This window comes from Leucoraja erinacea, chromosome 20, assembly GCF_028641065.1.
Source record: "Leucoraja erinacea ecotype New England chromosome 20, Leri_hhj_1, whole genome shotgun sequence".
NCBI classification, from domain to species: domain Eukaryota; kingdom Metazoa; phylum Chordata; class Chondrichthyes; order Rajiformes; family Rajidae; genus Leucoraja; species Leucoraja erinaceus.
The window spans coordinates 20458356-20478426 of NC_073396.1; the positions used below are offsets into that span (position 1 = coordinate 20458356).

The 20071-nt window shown below is 46.8% G+C and overlaps 1 protein-coding gene and 1 non-coding gene across 2 annotated transcripts in view; one reads left to right on the top strand and one right to left on the bottom strand.

Moving 5' to 3' along the window:
- The window catches only part of vwa3a (von Willebrand factor A domain containing 3A), a 33682-nt gene extending 31584 nt beyond the window's left edge, over positions 1 to 2098 (top strand). Inside the window, exon 32 of the mRNA XM_055651908.1 lies at positions 866 to 2098. Coding sequence (XP_055507883.1) covers positions 866 to 920 — 55 coding nt within the window. The 3' untranslated portion in view covers positions 921 to 2098. The remainder of the gene's footprint in view (positions 1 to 865) is intronic.
- Positions 2099 to 5394: 3296 nt separating this feature from the next.
- trnal-uag (transfer RNA leucine (anticodon UAG)) lies at positions 5395 to 5476 on the bottom strand. The gene has a single exon. It is a non-coding gene; the product is annotated as a tRNA-Leu (tRNA).
- Between the last annotated feature and the right edge of the window lie 14595 nt (positions 5477 to 20071).

Sequence of the window (20071 nt, forward strand, 5' to 3'; positions counted from 1 at the left end):
TTCTTCAGACTTACTTTATGTGTATTCAGAATACTTAGATAATACAATAATAAAAAAAGCTTCAGTGTGTATGTGTGTGTGTGTATATATATATATAAGTGTGTGTGTGTGTGTGTGTTGTGTATATATATATATATATATACACACACACACACATATATATATATATATATATATATATATATATATATACACACACATAAAAAAAATAATAATAATAATAATGCAAAAACATAAAACCAGTGCCCCTAAATCTATGTAGTTCAGAGCTTATTTGGAGGTTGTCATGTTTAATAACCCGATGGCTGTATGGAAGAAATATTCCGTGGATTGTGAATCAGAGGTGGAGTGAGAAACAGCGAGCGATTGTTGGAAATGACGATCAACCGACCTTCCTCCAATACTGTGTTTTATTCAGTATTTATTTTTCCTTTTTTAGTTTAGTTTAATTTATTGTTCTGTTTACCGAGGTACAGTGAAGAGCTTTTTGTCACGTGCTATCCAGTCAGCGGAAAAACGATACATGATAACAATGAAGCTTTCCACAGTGTACAGATAAAGGATAAGGGGAATAATGTTTAGTGCCAGATAAAGTCCAGTAAAGTTTGATTAAAGATAGTCCAAGGGACTCCAATGAGGTAGATGGGAGGCCAGGACCGCTCACTGAGGTGAGAGGATGGTTTTGTGGACTGGGAAGAAACTATCCCTGAATCTGGAGGGATTTCACACTTCTGTACCTCGTGCCTGATGGGAGAGGCGTGTCTGATCCACAGCGTAAAACGATCAATCTCATTGCTATTACGCATATGACCCAATAAATAATGTTGGTTGCTGTCATTAATTATTTTTTTCTCATTATTGACAGAGATTTGCTTTCGGAAAAACAAACAAAACAAGGAACAAAAGCCACTGAAGCTTAGAACCGATCTTGACCTTCCCAACACGTCCCTTCAGAGTTCCCTCACTGGTGGGAACAGATCGTGAAAGAGGGCGGGGGAACATCTACAGGTGCCGGACATCAGAAATATAATCAGTGTCTGAAAGCACAGCAGGTCGGGCAGCAGCTGTGGAGCGAGACACCGAGTTAATGTTTCAACTTGAAGATGCTTCATTAGAATTGGAATTGTGAGAAGACGTGCATCTTTTGCATAACTCCTTGTTCCAGCACTTTGAGGCGTGAAAGTGCGCTGTCACCTTGTTTAATCCAACATGACTAGACAGATTCTAATCCAGTAGGAACCACTCACTCCAAGGGGTCAGAAACTCCCTCCATCCCTGGGTGGGAAGAAACTGCAGATAGACACAAAATGCTGAAGTAACTCAATGGGTCAGGCAGCATCACTTGAGAAAATAAATAGGTGAGATCTCTGATTGGGCCCTTTCTTCAGACAGAAAGAGAGGCCAGGAGAAAATAGGGTTGGCAACAGATGACCTCAGGAAGGGTGGAGTCCATAAAGGCTCATTGTTGGCTGGGGGAGATGTGCTAATGAGAGAGATACAATAATGTGAACAGTGGAACTGGTAGGATGACTAGAGGGAGATGACTAAAGGACGCAATGCAGAAGTAGAAATTAGAGAAATCAATGTTCATACCACTGGGTTGAATGGGCCATTATGGACCTCAAGCTTCCTGTTGCTGGCTCTGTTCTGGTCTTCTCTTTCAGTCTGAAGAAGTGTTCCTACCTGGCCATGATCTCCAGATATACTGTCTGTCCCACTGAGGTAGTCCAGCACTTTGTGTCTATCTTTGGCCATCTCTGGGGTTTACAACAAATTTGGAATGCTTTTTCTCGCTCAGTTGCATGGATGATTTACCCTGATGTCTCCCACTTGTATTCCTTAATTATTGAACAGATTATATGTATCTTGTGCAAATTTTAAAAATAAAATAAAATGCACCAAGAAAATGTCTGTGTCAGTGTTTCCTTCAGCTAGAAATTCAGAAGCTTCTCTGCCCAAGTCTGCAAGAAACTGCAGTCATAGATGTAGCCAGTCCATCACGCAAAGCAACTTTGCCCCATTACCTCCATCTATGCTTCACGCTGCCTCGGGAAAGCAGCCAACATAATTAAAGATCCCTCACACCCAGGTCATTCTCTCTTGTGGATGGCACAGTTGTAATCATGTATAGTCTTTCCACTGACTGGATAATGCGCAGCAAAGGCTTTTCACTAAGCCTCGGGGAGAATATCCAATCTACCTCGTTACGACCCTTGTGCTTTTTTAAAATATGCACTTTCTCTGCAGCTGTAACACTACATTCCGTACTCTGTTTATTTTCTCTTTTAAACTGCCTGATGTACTCATGTATGGCATGACTTAAGATTGTTCGAGTGACTCAAAGGGTCGAGTAGCATCTCTTGAGAAAAGGAATTGTTTTGGGTGGAGACCCTTCTTCAGACTGAGCGTCAGGAGAGGGAAACGAGATGTAAGAAAAGGTACAGAACAAATCAGAACTGGCACAGATGACCCACAATGATTCTGAAGTCACATCAGTCTGAAGAAGGGTTTTGGCCCGAAACGTTAACTATTTCCTTCGCTCCATGGATGCTGCCTCACCCGCTGAGTTTCTCCAGCACTTTTGTCTACCTTCGATTTTCCAGCATCTGCAGTTCCTTCTTGAACACAATGATTTACTGTTGGCTGTGGTAAAGGTGATAACAATGGAATACTAGCAGGACGACTAGGGCCGGGTAAGGCCGGAAAGAGAGGGAATACAAGGGTTACTTGAAATTACAGAGATCAATATTCATACAGCTGGCTTGTAAGCTGCCTAAGCAAAATATGAGGTGCTGTTCCTCCAATTTGCGTGCGGCCACACTCTGACAGTGGGGGAGGCCAAGGTCAGTATGGGAATGGGAAGGGAATGCTTGGCAACCGGGAGATCGCTGAGTGCAGGTGTTCAGCGAAACGATCGCCGTTGACTTGCCTGGCAAAACGTCACCTATTTCTTTTCTCCAAAGATGCTGCCTGATGTTACTCCAGCTTTTTATGTCTATCAAAGATATGACCTTTGTAGATATTATGCAAAGTAAAGTTTTCCACTGTATCTCACTACATGGGGCAATATTTCCCACTCTGCTGCTTCTCAATGCTACGCCCAAACCACAATCTGCAGGCAACACATTTTGTGAGATAATTCCTCCATAAAACTAATTGGCAAATTTTAGATATCAAAATGCTATAATAATGTTATTTGTTGTGTATGCAGTACTATTGCTTATTGTTACTAAAAGTAGAAATTATTATTAATAGTAGTAGAATTTTATCCAATAACCAATTTGTAAGTATCTAATATTGGTTACTGGTCACAAACTCTTTGAAGCACTTCCCTCTGCAAGGCGACTCCGGACTGTCAAAGCTGCCACAGACAGGCATAAGAACAGCTTTTTCCCCACGAACAGTAGCTCTACTCAACAACCAAAAGTCTGTAGCCTCCTTTATCTCTGGTATTTTATTTAATTCTTCACATGTTTAAATTATAATGTTTTATTCTTAATTGTACATCATCTTGTTGCCTGCGAGTTCCTCGGTAGACAAAAATGCTGGAGACCCTTCTTCAGACAAGGCAAATTCCTTGTATGTATAAACATAGAAACATTAGGTGCAGGAGTAGGCCATTCGGCCCTTCGAGCCTGCACCGCCATTCAATATGATCATGGCTGATCATTCAACTCAGTATCCCGTACCTGCCTTCTCTCCATACCCTCTGATCCCTTTAGCCACATCACAAGGGCCACATCTAACTCACTTTTAAATATAGCCAATGAACTGGCCTCAACTGTCCTCTGTGGCAGAGAGTTCCAGAGATTCACCACTCTCTGTGTGAAAAAAGTTTTTCTCATCTCGGTTTTAAAGGATTTCCCCCTTATCCTTAAGCTGTGACCCCTTGTCCTGGACCTCCCCAACATCGGGAACATAGAAACATAGAAACATAGAAATTAGGTGCAGGAGTAGGCCATTCGGCCCTTCGAGCCTGCACCGCCATTCAATATGATCATGGCTGATCATCCAACTCAGTATCCCGTACCTGCCTTCTCTCCATACCCCCTGATCCCCTTAGCCACAAGGGCCACATCTAACTCCCTCTTAAATATAGCCAATGAACTGGCCTCAACTACCCTCTGTGGCAGAGAGTTCCAGAGATTCACCACTCTCTGCGTGAAAAAAGTTCTTCTCATCTCGGTTTTAAAGGATTTCCCCTTTATCCTTAAGCTGTGACCCCTTGTCCTGGACTTCCCTAACATCGGGAACAATCTTCCTGCATCTAGCTTGTCCAACCCCTTAAGAATTTTGTAAGTTTCTATAAGATCCCCTCTCAATCTTCTAAATTCTAGAGAGTATAAACCAAGTCTATCCAGTCTTTCTTCATAAGACAGTCCTGACATCCCAGGAATCAGTCTGGTGAACCGTCTCTGCACTCCCTCTATGGCAATAATGTCCTTCCTCAGATTTGGAGACCAAAACTGTACGCAATACTCCAGGTGTGGTCTCACCAAGACCCTGTACAACTGCAGTAGAACCTCTCTGCTCCTATACTCAAATCCTTTTGCAATGAAAGCTAACATACCATTCGCTTTCTTTACTGCCTGCTGCACCTGCATGCCTACCTTCAATGACTGGTGTACCATGACACCCAGGTCTCGCTGCATCTCCCCCTTTCCCAATCGGCCACCATTTAGATAATAGTCTGCTTTCCTATTTTTGCCACCAAAATGGATAACCTCACATTTATCCACATTATACTGCATCTGCCAAACATTTGCCCACTCACCCAGCCTATCCAAGTCACCCTGCAGTCTCCTAGCATCCTCCTCACAGCTAACACTGCCCCCCAGCTTAGTGTCATCCGCAAACTTGGAGATATTGCCTTCAATTCCCTCATCCAGATCATTAATATATATTGTAAATAGCTGGGGTCCCAGTACTGAGCCTTGGGGTACCCCACTAGTCACTGCCTGCCATTGTGAAAAGGACCCGTTTACTCCTACTCTTTGCTTCCTGTTTGCCAGCCAGTTCTCTATCCACATCAATACTGAACCCCCAATGCCTTGTGCTTTAAGTTTGTATACTAATTTCTTATGTGGGACCTTGTCGAAAGCCTTCTGGAAGTCCAGATACACCACATCCACTGGTTCTCCCCTATCCACGCTACTAGTTACAAAAATGCTGGAGACCATTCTTCAGACAAGGCAAATTCCTTGTATGTATACATACTTAGCTAATACAAGGTGCCGGAGGAACTCAGCGTTAACATTTAGATGTTTTGTTTTATTTTGACAACAGTGCGTTTGTACGGTTTTCTAAAAGTAAAATGTTTACAAATGTTTATAAGACGGAAATGTTAATATTTAGAGTATGTCTTTAGAGCAGCGTTTCAAAAAGGATTCGCTGTGGCAGCGGTGGGATTCGAACCCACGCCATCGAAATGACTGGAGCCTAAATCCAGCGCCTTAGACCACTCGGCCACGCTACCGCGCTGCCATTGCCGCCGCTCGCCCGCTATTTCACCGTCGCCGCGCAGCCGCAGTCCCACCCACCTTCGTTGCCTGGCAACTCGCGACGGTGGCCTCGTCGTGAGGAGAGGAGAAGAGGGAGGGAGATAGAAGAGGAAGGGAGGGGAAGAGGAGGGAGAGAGGTGGGTAGGAGGGAGAGGGGAAAAATAGATGAGAGGAGGGGAGGTGGGAATGGAGAGGGTGAGAGGAAGGGAATGGTGAGAGGAGGGGGGGGTGAAGGAGTAAGGGAATGGGAGGGAGGGTGAGGAGGGGAAGAGAGGGGAGGGGGACGTTTCACTGGCCTCCCCTCCACCTCCAGCGAGTTGACACCACAGCCCAACCCTGATGCCTAGTTGAGGGGAGGATGAGAATGAGGGGCAAGGGGTTGATGAGCAAAGAAGGTGATGAGTTTTAAAGGAAGGCGAGAAAGATGAGAGGGGAGGGATGAATGGAAGGCTGTGAGGGGCGAGGGAAGATGAGGGGGCAGAGGGCGTAAGGGGCAAGAGAGTGAGGGACAAGGGGTAATGAGGAGGGCGTGAGAGGCAGTGAGGGAGTGTGAGGGGAAAAGAAAGATAAGGATGGTGGTAAAGGGGCGTGAGGGGTGAGAGAGTGAGGGTCTATGAGAAAATGTGAAGGCCGAGGGAACTTGAGGAGTAAGGGGTGAGAGAGAGTGATAGGCGAGGGGGAAGTGAGGCAGTTGAGGGAAATTACGGTGGGGGTGGAAGAGTGTGAGGGGCAGTGACGGGCTGTGAGGGGCCAGGGAAGATAAGAAGGGGAGTGATGGGGTGTGAGGGTCCAGCGGGTGAGAAGTGAGGGATGGTGGAGTGGAGAGAGGGAAGGAACATGAGGAGGAAGGGTGAGGAGCAAGGGGGTGATGGGGTGCGAGAGGGGGTGGGGTAGGCATGGTGTGAGGAGCAAAGAGAAATGAGGAAAGGTGAGGGATGAGGAATAAGAGGAGCAAGGGATGTGAGGAGTATGAGAATGTGAGGAGCGAGAGAGTGACAGGGTTTGAGGAGGGTTTGTCTGAATTGGGCAACACCTTATTTTCCACCAGCAGCCACAATTTCTTAAATCTCCCATAAAGGAAACATCCTCTCCATAGCCACCTGGGCAAGGGCATTGAGCATCTTGCATGCGTCGATTAGATCTGGATCAAGTCTGGCTTCACTCAAGTCAAGGAAGGTTGTGGAAGTTGCAGAGAGGGTGCAAAAAAGGTTTTCTGGATTGCTGCCTGGGTTAGATGGGGATTAGCAATAAGGAGAGGTTGGACAGACTTGGATTGTTTGCTCTGGTCTTTTCACATATGGATGTAGGCAGATATGATAGTGGCATTGAAGAGGTTTTTAGATAGGCCCACGGTTATGCAGGGAATCGAGGGATATGGATCACGTGCAGACAGAGGAGATTAGTTTAATTTAACATTATGGTTGACACGGACATTGTGGGCCAAAAGGCCTGTTCCTATGCTCTACTGTCCTATGAACTCGATCACCTCTCACTATAAACGCTAGTACTGTATATAAAGACTTTTCTGACCAACCTTTCCTCATAACATAATCTGCTGTTCCAGGTATCAGTCTAATAAATCTCTTCTGAACAGTTTACAGCACACTAACATCCCTTCTTAAATCAGGAGACCAATACTGTACACAGTATTCCAGATGTAATCTCACCAGATAACTGAACCATGAACTCCCTCTTATATTCAACATCCCTCATGATAAACAATAACATTCTGCCAGTTTTCCGAATAACCTGCTGTAAGCGTGCAAGTCTTGTGATTCATGAACCAGTATGACCAGGTCCCTCTGAGCTCTGCACTCACCTCATTGATAATACCAAGAGAGTTTATTGTCATGTGTCCCTGATAGGACAATGAAATTCTTGCTTTGCTTCAGCACAACAGAACATAGTAGGCATGACTACAGAACAGATCAGTGTGTCCATAAACCATTATATAAATATATACACACATGAATAAATAAACTGATAAAGTGCAAATAACAGATAATGGGCTATTAATGTTCAAAGTTTTGTCCGATCCAAGTTTAATAGCCTGATGGCTGTGGGGAAGTAGCTATTCCTAAACCTTGTTGTTGCAGTCTTCAGGTTCCTGTACCTTCTACCTGAAGGTAGCGGGGGGGATGAGTGTGTGGCCAGGATAGTGTGGGTCCTTGATGATACTGCCAGCCTTTTTGAGGCAGCGACTGCGATAAATCCCCTTGATGGAAGGGAGGTCAGAGCCGATGATGGACTGGGCAGTGTTTACTACTTTTTGTAGTCTTTTCCTCTCCAGGGCGCTCAAGATTCCGAACCAAGCCACCAAGCCAGCATGCTCTCTACTGTGCACCTGTAGAAGTTAGAGAGAGTCCTCCTTGACAAACCGACTCTCCGTAATCTTCTCAGGAAGTAGAGGCGCTGATGTGCTTTCTTAATAATTGCATTAGTGTTCTTGGACCAGGAAAGATCTTCAGAGATGTGCACGCCCAGGAATTTGAAGCTCTTGACCCTTTCAACCATCGACCCATTGATATAAACAGGACTGTGGGATCCCATCCTACTCCTTCCAAAGTCCACAATCAGTTCCTTGGATTTGCTGGTGTTGAGGGCCAGCTTATTGTGCTGGCACCATATGGACAGTCGCTCAATCTCTCTTCTATACTCTGACTCATCCCCATCAGCAATACGTCCCACAACAGTGGTGTCGTCAGCGAACTTGATGATGGAGTTCGCACTATGACCGGCTACACAGTCATGAGTATAGAGTGAGTACAGCAGGGGGCTGAGCACGCAGCCTTGAGGTGCTCCGGTGCTGAATGTTATTGAGGCTGACACATTTCCACCAATATGAACAGACTGTGGTCTGAGAATGAGGAAGTCGAGGATCCAATTGTTGAGGTATGCGCAGAGATCCAGTTCTGCGAGTTTGGTAACCACCTTGGAGGGGATGATTGTATTAAATGCCGAGCTGTAATCAATGTAACATGCTTTATTTCTCCAGCTAAAACGGTTAAATTCACATTTCCCCACACAATGACCCATTTGACAGATCTTGGCCCCATTCTGGTAAGAATTTCTCAATGCAAACAAGGTGAGAGGGGCAAAGTTTAAGATGAGAGGGGCCAAGTTTAAAGAAGACACTATATAGGCAACACAGTGGTGCAGCTGGTAGAGCTGCTGGCTCACAGCGCCAGAGACCCGGGTTCGATCGAGTGCTGTCTGTGTGGGGTTTACCCACTCTTCCTGCAACCACGTGTGTTTTCTCCAAGCACTCTAGTTTCCTCCCACATCCGAATGTCGTGCGAGTTTGTAGGTTAATTGGCCCTCTGGAAATCACCCCTGGTGTGTAGGGAGTAGATGTGAAAGTGGGATAACATAGAACTGGTGTGAACGGGTGATGATCGATGGTCGGTGTGGACATTGGGTCAAAGGACCAGTTTCCATACTGTAGTTCTAAACTAAACTGAGATGGTTTTATACACGGAGTATTGTGAGAGGCTGGAACACTGTGCCAGGGGAGCCACACCTGTGCTTCCTACAGAAAACACCCCATGACCAAGTCCTCTCCTGCCATAAAAAGTCATCGCTCCCAGTTCTTAGTTTAGTTTTGGCCATGAACTGCAGTCAGTTATTGGTTCCTTCCCCTGGCTCTTCTAGCTAATTGGACCTAGTCAAGGATCACTCGGATCAGCTGCCAGAGGATATGGTCAACGTTTTGTAGAAACAAGGAAGTTACTGGTTTACAAAAAGAAAGGGCAAAATGCTGGCGTAACCTTGCAGGTCAGGCAGCATTTCTGGAGAATGTGGATAGGTGCTGTTTCGTGTTGAGACCCTTCTTCAGACTGGGGGGGCGGGAAGAAAGCTGGAAGAGATCAGTCTCTCTAAAACCCCTCACTTGTATCAACCTATAATCTGCTAGGCTTTGCCCTGTCCTCTGCTCTTCCAGTTTATTTCCCCCCCATAATTTGCCAGAAGAAGGGTCCCAACCTGAAACATCGCCTATCCATGTTCTCCTGAGGTGCTTAAGAAGGAAATTCAGATGCTGGTTTACACCAAAGATAGACATAAAATGTGTGAATATTCCTTTTTTCCAGAAATGCAGACTAACCTGCTGACCTACTCCAGCACTTTGTATGGTCTACGTTTTGCTGAGGCCACTTCAGGCTGTTCACGGATGCTCATCAACCTGCGGTTGCTCATCAATCTGATGCTCATCAACCTGTGGTTGGTCATCAGAGAAACTAAGCAGAAGATATGCTTCCCCTCTTATTTTATTTGAACAGCCTTGAGGATGGAGAACCTCTTGATACGTCTCACCTGCGTGTTAGGTTAGTGGATCTAACCATGAACGTTTGGGACACAATCGGGAAGTCTATCCGGGACTGGACTGAGTTATCTGAGCCTCGATCAAATGCATTGGCACTGGGCTTCACCTGCAGGGTTACTCATACTTGGCATCCTTTACCGCTTCACTCGGGATGCTGGAGCTGCCTTGTGCAATTCCCTCTGCCAGATTGTCCCGAGGAAGTCACGCCACCAGCAAGGGTGGGAATTGCTGTAAGCAGGATGTAGGAGCTTTTCAATCCTTGCTCTGATGAGGTGAAGCAGAGAGTTTTGGAAGTCACAAGCTGTGAGTAAATGGCTACCAGCCACATAAATAAAAAGCTTAAATAGGTTGAAGCTGAGAGGGCCAAATTGTAAAAGAGATGTATGGGGCAAGTTATTTTTTACACAGAGAGTGGAGAGTGCCTGGAATGTACAGCCAGGGGTGGTGTTGGAGGCTGGAGAAGTGGTGGAGAAACTCAGCGGGTTAGGCACCATCTGTGGAGGGAATGGACAGATGATGAAGGGTCCTGACCCGAAGCTCCGCTTGTCCATTCCCTCCACAGATGCTGCCTGACCTGCTGTGTTTCTCCCGCACTTTGTGGTTTAGTCAAGAGTGTTTAATAGTAAGATTAAACGAGTACTTACCAGTACGAAGTTTGATCTGTATTTTATGAGGAGTTACGATGAGGGATTACGTGAAGAACCCACCCAGCGCGCAGGCGCGGCATACTTCCAAGCAGCGGTGTGGAATCACAGATAGACACTAGTTGAAGTAAAGATAGTAAAGACCAACGAGACATTAGTCCGAATTTGATCTATATAATGAGGGTGGGAGCGGAGGGCACGTAATCCCTCATCGTAACTCCTCATAAAATACAGATCAAACTTCGTACTGGTAAGTACTCGTTTAATCTTACTATTTTACTTCGGAGTCACGTGAGTGACTACGTGAAGACTTCAAAGGTCTGTGATTTCAAACCGTGTAACAGTTATATCACTCACTGCCGAAAGATCATCGAGGGAGGAAGTGGTAGCTAAAGACCAACAAGTTTGTTTAGTTATAAAAGAAATGTTTATTAACTATAACAAAAAATAGCTCCCATGGGCTTTAAATCATAACTTTGCGGTTTCTAAAATGGTATCCGCAAAGACGTCCTGTTCCATCAGCGGTTTCCTGTAAAATCGTTGGAATGTCGATTCCCTTGACCATCCCGCTGCTCTGAGGATGTGGTCTAGGGGAACCTGCATCCTATCCGCCGCTGAGGTGGACGCTGCCCTGGTTGAATGGGATTTAAAAACATTTGTGTTAATCCCTGCCATGCTGAGGACCTGTTTCAACCATCTGGATAATGTTTGGCTGGTAACCTGTCCAAAAGGCTTTCTGTGGCTAACCCATAAGGCTTTCTCTCTCCCTCTAAGCGTTTGGGTTGTGTCTAGTTAATGATGAAGGTGGGTCACCACACACAGCCTAGGTTCTGGAGGGTAAGCCCGGAAGATCAACGGGGAGTTTGATGTACCTGGTCTACTTTGTTTTACCAACCCCGGCATGGTGAAAGTAATGGTATCTGGGGTGGTCACCATGTAGTTCAGATTTAGCTGATGGAGCGACTGAACCCTTTGAGCTGAGACAAGCGCCATGAGCATGAGGGTCTTATAAGTGGACTGTTCCAGGCTCAGGGATCCCACCGGAGGCCAACCTCGAAGGTGTGTCAGAACTACACTCACATCCCACATGTGAGTGTATCTAGGTGTAGGGGGTTTGGTATTAAAGATCCCCTTAAGGAGTCTGATGACCAGAGGGTGGGATCCCACACTATGCTGTTCTATCGGCATGAGGTATGCGGACAGTGCGCTCCGAGCCGTATTGATGGCACTGTAGCTCATCTTGAGATCATGGTGCAGGTGGGCCAGGAACTCCAGCACATCCGAGATCGAAGCCGTCTTGTAGGATGTCCCTGCGTCCAGACAGTACTGTTCCCATTTCCTGATGAAGGTCAGGTACTGTTTCTTGGTGGAAACTCGCAGGGATGCCGACATGGTGGTGATTGTTCTGTCTGATAACCCCAATCCCCGGTAAGGCCTGTTCAAAATCTGGAAACCAGGAGTTTCAATTTTTGGTGGCATGGATGGCTAATGCCAGTTACCGGGTGAGTCAATAATTGGGGGTGGTGTTGAAGGACCATTGGTGTCTCTACCACCATGTCGTGGAACATTGGGAACCATGGTTGGGTAGGCCAGTCGGGCACGACCAGAATGCCAGAGGCTGAGTCTGCCTGAATTTTCTGGAGTACCCGACTGATGAGGCAGAAGGGAGGGAAAGCATAGAAAAAGAAATTTCCCCAATCCAGCGTGAAGGCATCTACCGCTGCTGCCTCTGGGTCTGGTTCCCAAGCCACATACATGGGTAGTTGGTGATTTAACCTAGACGCAAACAAATCTATATCTGGCGTACCATATTGCTTGACAATTTTAGCAAATAATTTTGGGTCCAACATCCATTCGATGTTGTCGTTGAATTTTCGTGACCTGGTGTCCGCCACTAAATTTAGCTTGCCTGGTAAATAGGCAGCTGATAGCCAAATATGTCTCTCGACACACCATTGCCAGATTATAGCAGTTAATTTGTCGCATGATACTGATTTAATGCCACCCATGTGCTGGATATAAGATACTGCCGTAGTGTTGTCGATCATAATTCTAACATGCACGTGCCGCATATCAGATGCATATGCTTTTAGCCCATAAAAGGCGGCGAGCATTTCCAAAAAGTTAATGCCCAGTGATTGTAGTAGCGATGCCTCTGAGTTAGTCCATCTGCCACCTGTGCTGTCTATGGAGTTAGTAGCTCCCCAGCCTAAAGCACTGGCATCCGTTGCAATGGTTATGTTAGGATTGGTTACGGCGATAGGACTGTGACTGTGCCAAATATTGTCAACCCACCACTGAAGTTCTGATTTGGCTTCAGCGGGTAAATCCATTTTGCGATCATAATGCCCCCTATGAAGGCGTAATGCATGAGTCCTTGCTCTTTGTAGATTTTGATAATGCAAGGGCCCATGTTGGGCAGCCGGAAATGCTGCTACTATAGAGCCAATAACTCTGGCTACATGCCGTATTCTAGGTTGTGGTGTAGCAATTAAATAGCTACAAGCTTCAATAAGTGAAACTGTTTTGTCTCTGGGCAGAGTGACAGTCATGTGAATCGTGTCAATAGTGAAGCCTAGGTAATCCATGTTAGTAGTAGGCTCCAATATTGATTTATCTGGGTGAAGGATAAAACCCAAAGTTTCAAGGAGTTGTTTAGTGGCTAACACTCCTGCGACAGCTTGTTCCCGTGTTTTTCCTAATATGAGAACATCGTCCAGATAGGCCACAACTAAATGTTTTAGTTCTCTCAATTTCTTCATGGCCACTTTAAGAATTTTCGTAAATAGTCTGGGAGCTGTCGTTAAACCATTGGGCAAAGCTCGGTACTGCCATAGCTGGCCCCTCCAGATAAATTTCAGATATTTAAAGTAATCTTTATGAATGGGTACCAAATAGTAAGCATCTTTGATATCTATGCTTGCCATGTAGTATCCCTTGGAGATCAGTTGTCTGGCAGTGACAAATGTCTCCATTTTGAAATGTTGATACTCAACAGACTGATTAAGTGACGTCAGATCAATAATAATGCGACATCCACCATCTTTTTTGGTTTTGAGAAAAATATTTGATACAAATTCTTGCGGCTCGTGTGTGGTCATTTCTATGATGCCTTTAGCCACGAGCCGATCAAGTTCAGCTTGTCCTTCTACCTTCTCAACTGCCGAGGGAAGGAACACCCTTTGGGGCATGTGCTGAACTGGCGGTTCTACGCCTGGTTTGAACTCAATTTTGTATCCACTAATACTGTTGAGTATAAACTTATTGTTAGTAAGGGAGCACCAAACATGCTTGAAGAACCTCAAACGTCCCCCTGTTAATACTACACCCTTTGTCTGTGTATGTTGACAGGAACCAGACCCACCTACCTCCATGTTCACTTGTGGGGTCGTTTTCGGTGGGTCTGGCCCAAGGTTGTCCGTGTTGGTGCTGCGGTGGGGCGGCGCATCTTCCCACGGCTCCGCCCTGGGCCCCGCTCTAAAAAAGAGCTCTGGGGGTAGTGGGAGGCGGTCACCAGGCTTTCACCAGCTCGGTATCTGCTGGTGGCTGCCGAGGCGTGCGGCCAACTGGGTGTCTTCACCCTGCTCGGTCCTGGCCCTGCCCTCATGAGGCCTACTGGTTTTGCCGCCTCTTCCAACTCCTTCAGCCTTTTGGCCAGATCCGCACCAAATAGCAGCGCCTGTCGTTCGGGCGCTGGAGCTTTACAGAGGCCGGCATATGTTGGGTTGAGGGCAGGCCTGATGTTGTCCCGCCGTAGGTTATTTAGCTCATACGTGGTGCTGCACATCAGTGCGAGGGCATCCTGCTGGGGTATGGTCAGGTCTTCATCCCCAACGGACCGAGCAAAGGCGGTGACGGCTGCTGAGTGGAGCTTCAGGACTCGCTGCATTTTGACTTCCTGAGCCCTGATTTGCTGCCCCAGCTGGTTCCAGATCTGCCCATTGACCGTCTTGACCCTCAGCGCCTCGCAATTTTCTGGCGCGATGTAATTGTCAAGGGCCTGCTGGACAGCCTTGTCCTGCAGCGGGTTGTTGGACAGCCTGTTTATAGTGGCCGCCATTCTGGGTGGCAACACCATCCCAGTTGTTGGGGGCGCCGCATATCGGCCCACTACACCCAGTAGCTCTTCTTCCGGCACGCCCGGCATGCTGACGGTATCCTCCGCCTGCCCTTGGGATAGGCCAGCCCAGTCCTGGCCTCCCTTACTGCCCTCGAACATAGAGGGTACAGAAGGGTGTGGAGAGGAGGAGGCCAAAGCCCGTCCTCCTGGGAGATGCCGCATCTCCTCGTTTATCATGCGCTCGAGGAGCTGCCTCATGCAGCTGATCCGAGCGTCTCCCCTTTTCGGTGGGGGAGAGTGTTCCCGTTCCTCCGATTCATCGGAGGACACCGGCCGGTCGGTTTTATGTGTCGCCTTCCTCCCTGTGCGGGGCGTTGAAATCTGCAGCACTGGGGGCGGCTCGGTGTCGGGTGAGCGGGAGCGTTGAAAAGGCTCCTCCGCTGCGAGAGGCTGCCGTCCCGCTATGGACCCGTCCTCGGGTGGAGTTGGGCAGGCAGTCCTCCTGGCTGGTCGCTTGCGAGAGGCCATTATTCTCTCTAGAGCGACTCTGTAACAAAAAAGGCACTTACCTGAGGTCTCGTCTTTATGCTGCAGCTGGAGAGCCTGGCTCCAGCTGCTGCCGCTGTTGCACTGCTGACGTAATGCCGCGCCTGCGCGCTGGGTGGGTTCTTCACGTAGTCACTCACGTGACTCCGAAGTAAAATTGTAATATGTACTTGGACCATGACAGTGAACTTCTCACTTGCTGCAGCTTCACAGGGCACACTAAATATCACAAATAACTAGACCAGCGGGATCTGGGGATTCTGATACACAAATCTCTAAGTGCTGAAGATGAATATTAATTCCATTTATAAAAAAACATTGGTTTTGCTGCTAGAGAGATAAAATTGAAAGTCGCAGAAGTTAGATAAAATTTCTAAAGAATCTTAGAGAATAAATCTTTCCCCAGAGTGTGGGAGGAATGTGGAAGTTGTCCTAACAAGGCACGATTGGGATGAACGTCACCGAATTGAAAGATTAACGTTGTCTCCCTCTCCAGGGATGCTGCTTGACCAGCTGAATATTTCCAACATCTTCTATCTTATTTTAGTTTTCACAGCATCGTTTTTCATTAAAATCCAATAGTCTGCACTGGAAGTATATGATGAAGGGGCAAAATGAAGGAGGAGGGCGGAGGGGAACAAAATTGCTGGCGCGCAGCTAAACACGTCCTCCTGCACTGTAAGTACTTTAGACAGTCGGCGCTTGCTTCTGCAACCTTCATTCTGTGGAACACTTTGATTTGTTTGTTGTCCTGCCTGTGTTTTAGCAACATATAGACCTACAGTGTTTTATTTGTATTCTGTTTGGAGTAAAAAAACACCAATTGCAGTTAGGGATTGTTTGATGGTCCAGTGGTGTTTTTATCGTCACATGTGCAGTGCAAACGCACAGTTTTCTTACATACAGTCCAGTACAGAATTCCCATATCCAAGCACATCCCCGATTAGCAAGTGTACATAAATGTTCCACTGATTATCTTGCTGACTCGAAGGGCCGAATGGCCTACTCCTGCACATATTGTCTATTGTCTATTGATCCTGCATGCAAGAGGTGCCATGTTTTGGCACCATTTTCAGAGTCCAGTCCATGCTCTAGTTGTTCATGTCTGAAGAAGGGTTCCAATGCAAAATATCACCTATTCCTTTTCTGCTGAGATACTGTCTGACCTGCTGAGTTACTCCAGACCGTTTTGTCTATCTTCAGTATAAAGCAGCATCCGCAGTTCATTCCTACACAGTAGTTGTCATGAGTGGTGCCCATTCCAGGGGAGCTCCAGGCTGCTGTGGGCCTCCACCCGTCGCCTTCCTTGGAAGTGCGATTGACCTGCAAGCTGACATCCCTCTCCTTGCCTGTCCACCTTTGTGCCCTGACCTTGAGGGCGTGGTAGGCCAGAGCCCAGTTCCCTCTCCTCTCCTCTTCCATCCCCCCCCCTTCTCCTCGCTCGTTGCATGGCTGACTGGATGATGTTTCCGCCATTTTCCATCTACCTGTCAATTATTGGGTGATATAATAATAAATACTGCAACTTGAAAAACATGCAAATTTGCCGTTTGAAATACAGACTCCAGGACATCTGAGATTAGGACTGTTGAATGTGTGAATGTGTGAACACTGCAATATTTGAACTCGTTGCCTGGAGTTGAAATTTTTGTTTCTATGCTGAGACAATAAGCGAGTTCGGTATTCCGACTGCGCATGCCCACGTCATAGGTCACTTGCTATAACCATTCTCGGCAGCTGTGGTGCCATGTTATGTGCTGACCTGCGTTTCGTCTGTGGTCGGGGTCGGGCCTGGGTCTCTGGCGCAGGGGGGCGCTGTTGAGTTGCTGCTGGGCCGTCCATGTCCCCTCCCGGGCGTCCCGTCCCTGTCCGGGGGTGTCTCGGGTAGCTCTGGGCTTGCAGCCGGTGCAGTGGGGAAGAGATGGCTCCAGCTCGGCTCTGCCTGTCCAGCCAGGTTGGCCGGCAGCCGGGCGCAGGCCTGGACTTGCAGCCGGCGCCAGGGGAGTTGGCCAGCGGCCACTGGGTGGAACGGAGGGTGCGGCTGGCGGAGTTGGCACTTCTTCTCCGCACTGGCTGTGGGTCTGTGGGCCGTTGCTCCGGGCCGGTATCCCATCGGTCCGGATGTCTCCAGCCACCCCCCTAGCGGGGACGGTCCAGTGGTGGTTCGGCAGCTCTTGTGGCGCAGGAGACCCGGGTTCGATCCTGGCTGCTGATGAGAAGCGGGTCTACATGCGTGCTGCTGCCGAGAATGTCTCTCCGCCGGTCCAGTCTCTCCCCACCCCCCATCTCCCACTCGCACCTGCCCCCTCTATCTTGCTGTCGCACCTCGCTCTCCCGCTACCTGGCACCCCCATTCTCAGATTAAATATATTTTTACACATAAATCATGAATAAAGATAAGAATTTATACAGTTTATACAGTCAGCGTTTCCTTCGCTTTTTCTTTATAGCGAGTGACCTTTGACAAATCCCATGATTCCTTGCGTTTTTGGAATACCAAACTCACTTATTAAGAAAACACTGTTAAATAAATGGACTCGGCTGAACTGAAAGGTCATTACCTGGGTTTAGAACATTGCTGAGCACAATGAGGTTGGGGGGGGGGGCGATTTTTCCTTTGGCTTTGATTATGCCGTGGTTTCATCTGACAATGTTTTTTCCTTGAAATTAGTTCAGAAATATAGCATAGAAACCCTTCGGCCCACCTAATCCATGCCCACGTTCCATATACGTAACATCCTTTGTGCGAAGAGGTTGCCATCAGGTGCCTATTAATTTTTCCCCTCTCACCTTCAATCTATGCCCTCTAGTTCTAGTCCTAGTCTTCCCACAGCTTGGTGGAACAAATGGTACATTCATCCTGTATATGCCCCTCATGATTGTATACATATCTATAAGATCACCCCTCACTCTCCTCTGCTCCAAGGAATAAAGTCTACCCAATCTCTCATAGAGTCATACATCATGGAAACAGGCCCTTCGACCCAACTGGCCCACACTGACCAACATGCCCCATCAACACTAGTCCTACCTGCCTGCGTTTGACCAACATCCCTCTAAACCTGTCTAAATTTTTCTTAAATGTTACCTGCCTCAACTACCTCCTCCGGCAGCTCATTCCACACACCCACCATCCTTTGTGTGAAATAGTTACCCCTCAGGTTCCTATTAAATCTTTCCCCTTCACCTTAAACCTACGTCCTCGTTCTCAATTCCCCTACTCTGGGCAAGAGACTCTGTGGGTCTACCCGAGCTGTACCTCTCATGATTTTGTACACTCTCCCTCTAACTCAGTCCCTCGAATCCTGGCATCATCCTTGTAAATTGTTTCTGCACTCTTTCATAATAATCATAATCATAATCATAATTATACTTTAATAGCCAAGTATGTTTTGCAACATACGAGGAATTCCAACTTAATAGTGTCAATATTGATGTGATGTTTACTCTCAGAAATGTATTTCATCATAAAGTCTGCAGTCACACAGCTAGGTGCCTGATTGCTCAGACATCCAGGCTGCGAGATCATATTTCTAAGGTTTTCACAAAGAGCTACTTTCACAGCCTCAGCACCTCCCATGGTACTTTACTGCAAGCATAGTACTGAGAGGCACAGTCATAGCTACAGCAGGAGATTTGGACACAGCAGTATCCTACAGTTGGCACTAAGTGATTGAGCAGGTGAACAATTTTAATCCAGCATTATGTCAAAGGTTAAATTCAAAGTGTTGGAGGAACTCAGCAGGTCAGGCAGCACTTATGGAAGTAAACGGATAGACGATGTTTCGGGTCAAGTCAAGTCAAGTTTATTTGTCACATACACATACGAGATGTGCAGTGAAATGAAAGTGGCAATGCTCGCGGACTTTTGTGCAAAAGACAAACAACAAACAACCAAACAAATTATAAACACAATCATAACACACATATTCTTTTACATAATAAATAATAGAAGGAAAAACGTTCTGTAGAATTAGTCCCTGGTGAGATGGGCGTTTACAGTCCGAATTGCCTCTGGGAAGAAACTCCTTCTCAACCTCTCCGTTCTCACTGCATGGCAACGGAGGCGTTTGCCTGACCGTAGCGGCTGGAACAGTCCGTTGCAGGGGTGGAAGAGGTCTCTCATGATTTTGTTTGCTCTGGAGTTGCACCTCCTGTTGTATAGTTCCTGCAGTGGGGTGAGTGAAGTTCCCATAGTGCGTTCAGCCGAACGCACTACTCTCTGCAGAGCCTTCTTGTCCTTGGCAGAGCAATTCCCAAACCAGATGGTAATGTTCCCGGACAAGATGCTTTCCACCGCCGCTGCGTAGAAGCACTGGAGGATCCTCGGAGACACTCTGAATTTCCTCAATTGCCTGAGGTGGTCTGGACCCTTCTGCAGCCTGAAGAGAGTCCGTCTGAAATGTCGCCTATCCATTTCCCTCCACAGATGCTGCCTGACCCACTGTTCCTCCAGCACTTTGTGTTTTGCTCAAGAGATCTAGCGTCTGCCATTCCTTGTGTCTCCATTATTTCAAAATTGTTGCTTAAGGAGTTAATTGCAGCAAAGTGTTTTGATGGGTGGCCTCAGATTGTGGAAGACACTTTGTAAATGAAAGAGGAACTTCAACTGAACATCGTGTGACAATGATGTAGTTTGATAACACGCTCTTTAAATCTTCTGTTTTAAAAAAATGAGTTATTTGACCAAGCTTCCAGAATCTTACTAAGATTTTTATATCTTCAATTTATATCTGAAATGTTTATATCTTCAATTTAACGATAATTTAACATTCATTGTACCCAGCCTATTATTGCATTGTTTTTGTTATTTAATATGTCATTGCTTTTTCGCCCCTAAATGTTCCATCAGCGGTGGATGTGAGAGGTTATTGCATCTTTCTATGGTGGGAGAGCTCTAAACTGTGGCCCTTCCTCACAGCTTCTGCACTGTCTGCACCACGCTTCAGTCCGCCTCTCAGAATAACCCTGTCTCCAGCATTCAGACCGCTTCATGCAC